Genomic DNA, 9882 nt, shown 5'->3' with positions numbered 1-9882 from the left:
ACACACACACACACACACACACACACACACACACACACACACACACACACACACAGACAGACATGCATACAAAAAGAGAGTGTGAGATAGATAGAGAGAAAGAGACACACACACACACACATATACAAAAAGAGAGTGCAAGAGAGAGACAGCTTATTTATTAGATGTACTACTGTGGCCAAATGATTTCACATGATCCACATTAAATGTTGAGTGTGAATCAGTGAGTGACGGGAAAAAAGGAGAAAACTGTGTTCATGAAGAGTACGTCTCAGGAAAGAGGAGAGCTAGAGAGATTTTTTCAAAATGGTCTAAATCTCACAAGAGCATGTCCAGGTCAAATTTCACCCCAAAACCAAGAAAAGAAAGGAGAAAAGAAGAAACAAAATTATATTTGAAAATGAAGTTGTCTTGTTGTTTGGAGGAGAAATGTGACCTGGATATGTTATTTTTTTCTCCAAAATGGTCTGAATCTCACAAGAACATGTCCAGGTCACATTTCACCCCAAAACCAAAGGAGAGAAAAAAAAGAAATTATATTTGAAAATTATGTTTTCTTATTGTTTTGAGGAAAAATGTCTGGATGTGTCTCACACACACACACACACACACACACACATACACACACACACACACAATGTGAATCTTTACCATCATTGATGTTGGGAATCTGTCCAGCGTTCATTCTCTTCTGTTTCTCCTCTTTCTCTTTTTCCGCTTTCTCTCGCGCCAGTTTGGCTCGACGAATCTTCTCCTCTGCTTCTTTCCGTTTCTGGTTCTCTTTCACTGCTTGCTGTAAAACAAACACACACAAGTTAAGTTGTGACCTCAAGATTTCTGATTCACATCTTCTTGTGTTTGTTCAGCTGAAGGAGAATAAAGTTTATAAAGTGTTATGATGAACGGATAAGATAAGTGTGTGTGTTTTGACATGGAGTTTCTGGTCCCTTTATGACAGAGAATATGTCTAGACAAAAGTCTGTTTTAATATACTAAACAGACTGATGACCGAACCATCTGCCCCACACACACACACACACACACACACACACAGCACAGGTGTGTGTGCATAAATACGGTCTCTACACAGAAATCCAAATGTACTACTGTTCAAAAGTTTACGGTCTATAATATTTTATCTTTATTACTCTTCCACTTATAGAGTTATTTGAAGCCCATTTTAATTCTGTACTACAGTATGTTGCATTTCTAAGCTGAACTAGAATATTAAAAGAAAAGAAAAAAACTATGGTAGGACTTGATTTATAATATATTATGAAGAATTGATTGGATGATGAAAAGTGACTAAATGAGGGTTTAAAAAAAATAAGGGAGACTGCTGATGCCATGCACAAAAGAAGCAAAGTTATTACATTTTGATGAAAAATTATTAAGACTGGTTTTGTGCTTCAGGGTCACATATAGTCATAAGTAGCACGGGTATATTTGTAGCAATAGCCAACAATACATTGTATAGGACAAAATTATCGATTTTTCTTTTATGCCAAAAATCATTAGGACATTAAGTAAAGATCATGTTCCATGAAGATCGTTTGTAAATTTCATACCATAAATATATCAAAACTTAATTTATGATTAGTATTATGCATTGCTAAGAACTTCATTTGGACAACTTTAAAGGTGATTTTCTCAATATTTTGATATTTTTGCACCCTCAGATTCCAGATATTCAAATAGTTGTATCTTGGCCAAATACTGTCCTATCCTAACAAACCATACATCAATAGAAAGCTTATTTATTAAGGTGTACTGACCTGGAACATGTTCCTGAAGTTGTTGAGGTCACCGAAGAACTCTTCTGGACTCATTTTCTTGGGGTCGAAGACAAAGTACTTGCCCAAATCCTCATACTGCTTCTCCATGTTCTCATGCATCAGCTTGAGCTTCTCAAATTGCTCACCAGCCGTCGCTACAAAACTGTACACAACTTTGTCAAGGAAAAATCACACGCTATTATGATTCACTGTAACTCATGTAACTCGTGTAGGACTCAACATTTATATTTATACTGTAAAAAATTACTACATACATTAAATGAGTTGTTTTTTCCCTCATCAGAGAGCAAGTACTAGAACAAACATCCTCACGAACTTCCTGAATGGATTATCATTCATGAATTCATAAGCTCATGTTTGTTCTGGAACCCAAACAGGAAGTGATGTCACAATGGATAATCAACACTGTATTTTTATGGCATTATTGCTTGAGGAAATGACTGGGGAAACCAAAGTGACACTTCCTGTCATGCAACAGGCCCGGGAGGAAGTAAAGGATATGGTCATTTTCTCTACGAATTTGTCTCTGTCGCTCTGCGGAGGAGGGAACGTCTCGATGTCTTTCTCCAGGTTTTTAATCTGCTTTCCCATCTGATCTAGATTCTTCTGAAGCGTCTCTGCTGACACTGAGAGACAAAGAGAGAGAGAAAAAATGATGAATATAAATACATAACCATTCTGAAATGAGATTAGTAGCACACTACCGTTCAAACAATTTTTATTGATTCTGAAAGAAGTTTCTTCTGCTTAGCAAGGGTGCATTTATTCGATCAAACACAGTAAAAAAAATAGTAATATAGTGAAATATTATTACACTTGAAAATACGTGTTTTCTATTGTAATATATTTTAAAATGTAATTTATTCCTGTGATCAAAACTGAATTTTCAGCATCATTACACCAGTCTTTAGAGTCACATGATCCTTCAGAAATCAATCTAATATGCTGATTTGCTGCTCAAGAAACATTTCTGATTATTATCAATTTTAAAAACAACTGCGTTGCTTCATATTTTTGGGGAAACTGTCATATATTTTATTTTTCAGGATTCTTTAGAATAGACAGTTTAAAAGAACAGCATTTATTTGAAATAGAAATCTTTTGTAACATCATGAATGTCACTTTTGATCAACGTAATGCATCTTTGTTGAATAAAAAAAAATCTCACTGATTCTCACTGAAAAACTAACTAGTTTATATAAAATAATAAAAGAACCATCGATGAGATTGAGACAGACCTCTGCTGGCTTTCTCCACGTGGATGAGCTCCTCTGAGAAGGTCATGACCTCAGGATACTGCTCCTGACATATTTCCGCCAGGAAGTGCAGTAGAGTCTGTTTCTGATCGGCTGATTTAGTGTCTCTCAACTAAACACACACACACACACACACACATTTGTTTACTGCCAACTTTGTGGTGACCAACACATCAGGCACTTTCCACAAACAGGGTACAAACCGTTACATTTCAAAAGCTTTAAGAGGCACAAATCACATGTTCTTTAGAAAGAGAACTATTAGATATGTTAGATAAGCTATTAACTCACAGAAAATGAAGTAGAAAAAAGTTACTCTTTAGAAAGACATCAGATGCACACAAAATGTAGAGTGGACAGCATTCGTCAAACTCATTAATGCAGATGTTGGAAATCACCTTGCACAGGTAACTGATGCTGAAGCCGAAAGCTTTGGCGTTGCGTGATCCTGCATTCATGAAGTTTCCCAGCAGCAGCGTCATCTCCAGCACTTTGGCGAAGCTCTCGCTCTTCCGAAGCTCCTCGCAGGCGGCCGTCACCGCCACCACGTCCGGCTTGACGTTATTCACCTGCTCCTCAAACTGAAGTCTGAAGAGGATGGAGGTCAGACGGGGCTTCAGACGCTTCACTGAACTGACCTACAGAGAGATAAACACATGTATCTGAGCAGTGGCGTAGCAAGTCAGCCCAGGGCCCACATGCAAATTTTTTTTTTTTGTGTTTAAATTTGTACGTTTTCATTTTAAGGATTTGCCACTGACGATTCAAACGTGAGTTTTGAGCAGTGTAGAGTAGCGCTTGTTTGTCATTTCTCCGATCACAAATGCAGACATGGTTTTATGTTTACGCGGCGCGATGCAACGCAACGCATAAAAAGACAGTATAAGTCATTATAATCCGTAATTACGTCCCCACTGGATGCAACAAATGCCTCGTTTGTAATGGGTTTTCATGTTTTTGAATCGTCGCTCCGGCCGGACAGGGCATCACAGTATGGTAAGGAGCATAACATTTCCGTCACATGCTTGAGGTATTCGGCCAATCACAACGCACTGGATAGCTGGCCAATCAGAGCACACCTCGCTTTTCAGACCGATGAGCTTTGTAAAAATCGATGCGTTTCAGAAGGGCGGGGCATAGAGGAGAAACAATAATGTACAGTATGTGGAAAATAATGTGTTTTTTTAACCTTAAACCACATAAACACATTTCATTACACCAAATACACAAAATAATGTTCTTTTTAGCAACATCATATGACCCCTTTAATACAAACGAATGTCTCATGAAATCGATCAGTCAAGAGTTTAAAAAAACGTCAATAAGCCTATGTTTTATTGCTGTTTTTCGTGTTAAATGTGAAGAATGACAGGTTGGATGCCACAGGCTTTTTTTTGGTGGAGTATAGATGGAATTTTCACATTAACTTTATGCAATATGTATAACCTGAGTTTATCATCGTACTTTTGACTTTATTCTTAAAACATTATGACGTTAATCTTTTTTAAACATTTTTTTTTCAATGTGGCACTAAAATGCCACCGTAGGCTATTTGTACTGCATGCAAACACAATCTTGGCACAGCTGCCCCCCGCCCGTAAAAAAACAACGAAAAAAATAAAAAATAAAATGTACAAATAAATAAATAGTAAAAAACAGTAAGGACATATTTGAATTATTTTTTATGAACTTTGAGATCGTTAGAAGAAGTTGAGATCCTGACCATCTCTTCATTGGACGCCTTTATAGAGAAATGCATCTTTACGGATTACATAATGAAAGAGTTTGTTTTGTTCTCAATTTGCATGATTTTGTTTTAAAGTAGTAATTTAAAGCATTCTATAGATTTATTTATCATGTCTGTGAGGCAAATATTCCCTGAGTTTTGGTTCATTTTTGTGAAGCGCTCGAGATGGCTGAAAGCACATCCTGTATGTTTTCTTTATTTTAAAAACCAACAACGTTTTGTTGATATTGTGAGTGCACACAAATAAAAGTAGACCATTTGCAGTTCAATTTGAGTTGAATTACTGAAATAAATGAACTTTTCCATGACATTCTAATTTATTGAGATGCACCTGTATTACCCTTACCGTTATGAGCAAAAATGACGGCGTATTTTAAGTTTCCACTGTTATTAAAAAAATAAAAAAATAAATGCGCCGGCACCTCCATGTCCTGCAAAGCGCGCTTCAGCTTCCACGCTCCGCACAAATGACTGGATATGCACCTAATAGCGCACATTTATCCAGGTTAAATTTTTAAATGAATATTGTGAAATGCATGAAGTGTTTTATATAGCTTTTATTTTTTCAAACTTTTTTAGCTTTTTATTTAGTTTTCAAACATTTGCTCAACTTACTGTCTGCCGCTGGCCGCTTGGTCTTTACTTTAAAAAACAAAAACTTGAATCTAGCAAACATAAAATGTTCCAAACATATTTCTAAATTAACTTCAAGAAACGAAAAGAAATATAACCACTTTGCCATTAAAAATCGAAACTGAACTATTTTAATGGCTGTAACAGGCAGCTATAAATGGGAAAGAGAGAGAGAGAGAGAAAAAAGACACAGGCTTGGGTCAGACTCGGGCCGGTAATTCTGATAAGCTGTCGGACAAGGGCTGGGTGGGGCCCGTGCAGGGCTCTATTCATTCCCTCGTTTCATTTAAAAGTTACCCCTCGGCTCGGCGGGCCCCCAATCTGCCCGGGCCCATATGCACCTGCATACCCTGCATACCCAGACGCTACACCCCTGTATCTGAGTGAATGTTTGTGAGAAGTCATTGGAGTACTAATGCATTAATGAACTATATATGTATACACTATACATTTTTACAGGAGTGCTTATAAGTGTGTTTCTCTCACCACAACTCCAAACTGTTCAGATTCAGCCAGCTTCTCATACTCGTCTTTCATCTCTAATAATGTGTTCAGTTGTTCCTGCTCCGGCAGCAGCTTCAGCAAACTCTGAAAAACACACAGCAGCTGTTTAGCACAAGGTAATTACTCAAGAAAAGATGATGCCAGTTTCACTGTTTTTGTCCACCAAACGTTTTGGTTTGCCCACCAAGACTTTATGAATACAGTTTGGCAATTGCATAAGAGACATTTGCATTTCTGAGGCAAAACACAGTATTCAATGGTATTTTAGGGTGGGGCTTGATTTATATAATGGGGAATTGATTGGATGATGAAAAATGGCTCTATATGAAGCTGGTTGAAAAATTAAAGTTATGTTTTGATAAAATATTACGAATGAAACATTTTTAGTTTTGGAATAACACACTAAAGATTCATTCACAATAAGACCAAAAAACAAAAGTAAATTGAACTTGAAGAGAAATGTCCTTAATTTTAAGATTAAGGATCTCAGCACAGTAATCTAGATATAGATACAGATATAGTCTTAAATAATATCAAAACAACAAACTTTTATAAAAGGTAATTAGATGAATTTTCTTTTGATTTCAACATTTGTTGTTTTCTTGCATGCAAAATGAAACATGCATTATAACAAGTTAGGCCGGATTGCTTTCCACTAAAAAAATCCACTTTCCTACCTGCACCATGTTTTCAGTGAGAACTTTCTCGTTGACCTCCAGGATGACATTCTTCATCTCTTCATAAGGCATCCTGTTTGAACCCAAGAATATAGCTGCAACACACACACACAGAGTTCTGAGTAAACAACACTATAAATTACGGTGTTAAACTAGTGAGATATTTCACATCTGAATGAGGATTCATGCTCAGCTGTTACTCACAGAGATTCTGGGATGTTTTGGAGTCGAGCACCTTCAGTTCCTTCACCTTCTTCTTCTGAGCGTTTTTCTTATCCTCAGATGCCTCTTGATCCTTCTTACCTAGAAAAAGACAGAAAGAAAGAGAGATGGTAAATACCCTTGAGTGTTTGAGATATCAGCCTTGGGTTCAAAAATGACCTGAAAATGATGTTTCTTGAAGGCTGGACACATCTCTCTCCCATATACACCCACACACAGTATTGACACATGAGTTGCTATGACACATCAAGTATAGTGACATCGGTGTCCAGTGGTTTGATTTGCTATACTTGATCTAGAAGTACTTTAAACATCAGTTTCAAATGGTTTCATAATTGTCATACATTCAGTTCATTGAATGTGTTATTTTAGAGATTAGATTGATTTGTACTTTTAAAAATTCATGTGTCACACCATAGTGGTGTTATTTTAGAATTATTTATATCCTATTATGATGACATTTAATATATTTGATCACATTTCATTTAAGTTTATTTTAATTTTAGTTTTAACAATTTTATCTGCTTTTGCCAATTTTATTAGTTTTTAATATTTCTACTTAGCTTTAATTTTATATATTTATATAGTTTTAGTAATTTAGCACTTTTTTTTAAGTTTTAGCTTTTTAATATTTCTATTTAGCTTGAGTTTTAGTACTAAAAGTAAACTTATTTGAGTTAGTTGCTAGGGTGACATTTCTAATTTTAGATTTTTTACTCATTCATATTTAATTTTATTCTAGCATTATTTTAATTACAGAATATGATTTTTAATAGTTAGATAATAATAAAATATATTTATATTTTCTATTTCTATTTTTTATATATTTTTCTATTTTTACTTTTTTATTTCTTATTTTCTTTATTTTTAATTTAATAATTATACTTTATTAATCAAATTTCATTGCAGTTCTATTTCTATGACAGAAAACTATTTTTAATAGTTACAATATCAACACTACATCAAAGTACTATTTAAGTGAAATACAAAAAAAAAACCTACAATTTGATTAATTTAAAAAAAGGTCATGCACAAGTTATTTGTACTGGACATGATAGCTGTACAAAAAATAATTTATGGCTCAAAATAATTAGAATTATTATAACAAATAAAAGAGACTTGGCAACTTCAAACAGCACAGGAAGTATCTAATATAGAAACGAAAAGGATCTCTGTACGCACACAAACACACATAAACATGAGTGTGCTGGCATTTCTGTTCTAAAGACAGACTGTGAGGAGTAGGAGGAGGTCAGAGGTCAGGGGTCAGGACTCAGGGTCGAGAGTCAAACGCCCAACAGTTTTAATGAAACACGAAGACTGAGGTTCACACTACTGACAAGTCTCCAGAGAAACCCCATGGACACACACAGCATCAGATGACCATCAGCTCGTGTGTGTGTAATAATCACTGAAACACACAATCAAGATCAGATAAACATCCTCATCTCTATCTGCAGTCTGGCCTGTAATTCTCTTACATCCTCTCACGCTCATGTCCATGTCTGTCTTTTATTCTTTCTCTTCTGTCTCTTTGAATAGTTTCTCTCCTCCATTTTCAGGCTCCTTTCAAACTGATTTTTTTCTCTCTGTGCCTCATTTCCGAGCAGTACATTTGTGTCTAGTATCTGTGTGTGTGTGTGTGTTGAGTTACAGCAGCATATGGAGCCGCTCAAGAGAGTGAGTAGCTTTGGATTACATTATATACACACACACACACGCACGCACACACTTTCACTCTCAATTTTACACATCAGGTCTTAAAGAATGGCTGCTCGTGTTCACTTATGTAAGACACATGTGTACATGCATTGAACTCTAAATGAGGATGTATATAAACATGTTTAGATATTAATCTAAAAATTACATGATCCAAGCCAAAAACCTAAAATGAAATATTATGTACCTGATTTATGAATCATCAAAAAGTATAGCTAAATAAATCCTAAAACAATTAATGAATCCAAAAAGTAAAGCTAAATGTAGTGTTTTTGTTGACCACAGAAAAACACGACAACATCTCAATCAACCAAACACAGATTTTTATCTCCTCTGACAGCATAGCAAAGCCCTGACACTTAAAGTACAATGTGACTTTAGATCCTTAAAGATCCTTAAGCTTCTTACAGTTTCATATGAATCTATAATTGCACAATAATAACTATGCATTTTTGCAGAAACTATGTGTACAATGGTAATGCAATGGCCTCTTATTAATAGTCCTGATATTCTTATATTATTTCTTATTTTTCTCTTTGCTTCTTACTTGGTTTTTAACATTTTAAATACTTTTTTTTTTAACATTTTTATTAGGTTGTTTCATTAAGCTTTAATAAATTATTTCAGTTTTAGTTTAAATTATTTTATTATTTAGTACTTCAGCAAACTAATTTAAATTATTTGCTAAGACAACATTTCTAATTTAAAATGTTTCCTTTAATATTTATTTATTTATTTATTTTATTCCAGTTTTTTTTCTCTTTATTCTATTTTGTTAGAATAAAGTGAATTGAAAAAAATAAATGATGTTACCTTTAAAAGGTCATAAACACATTATTTGTACTGTAATTTATAGTTGTAAAAATGAGTTCATAATTCAGAATTACAAAGAAAACAGACTTGACAACATCAAAAAAGGAAATATCCATTTCATCATTTTTAATACATTTTAAATCGATTCATAATACTTCTTTAAAAAACTCAATTGTTATTTTCAGATTTTATGCATTTTGAATACTTTATTAGCAATCCCATTTATGTAAAGCACTTTGAATTATTGTATATGAAATGTGTTTCTGTATATAAATAAATGTGCCTTTCCTTACTATGCATGATTCTTACTAAAAGAAAGAAACTTAAATTATAAACCTCTTTTGAGGAAAAATAAAAAAGAAAGTGAATACTAGATAGAGAGATAGTTTTGCTTATCTATGGCACATTATGGCCTGAAATCTCAGTCAGTGAGTCAGTGTGTGATTGATTCTGCGCTCAGCCAGAGAACACACACACACACACACACACACACACACACACACACAAACACAAAA

General features: G+C 34.6%; 1 protein-coding gene across 1 annotated transcript in view; it reads right to left on the bottom strand.

Moving 5' to 3' along the window:
* Positions 1-9882, bottom strand: part of LOC107660904 (protein diaphanous homolog 1-like) — a gene marked incomplete at its 5' end in the record, with an annotated part of 104365 nt that overhangs the window by 12424 nt on the left and 82059 nt on the right. Inside the window, 8 exons of the mRNA XM_016450342.1 lie at positions 652-793; positions 1776-1940; positions 2298-2422; positions 3035-3164; positions 3451-3690; positions 5919-6020; positions 6614-6708; positions 6818-6916. Coding sequence (XP_016305828.1) covers positions 652-793; positions 1776-1940; positions 2298-2422; positions 3035-3164; positions 3451-3690; positions 5919-6020; positions 6614-6708; positions 6818-6916 — 1098 coding nt within the window. The remainder of the gene's footprint in view (positions 1-651; positions 794-1775; positions 1941-2297; positions 2423-3034; positions 3165-3450; positions 3691-5918; positions 6021-6613; positions 6709-6817; positions 6917-9882) is intronic.

Source organism: Sinocyclocheilus anshuiensis, unplaced genomic scaffold, assembly GCF_001515605.1.
Source record: "Sinocyclocheilus anshuiensis isolate Anshui unplaced genomic scaffold, SAMN03320099.WGS_v1.1 scaffold1647, whole genome shotgun sequence".
NCBI classification, from domain to species: Eukaryota; Metazoa; Chordata; class Actinopteri; order Cypriniformes; family Cyprinidae; genus Sinocyclocheilus; species Sinocyclocheilus anshuiensis.
Note: the sequence above shows the minus strand (reverse complement) of the source record. Positions and strands in the feature narration are given on the sequence as shown.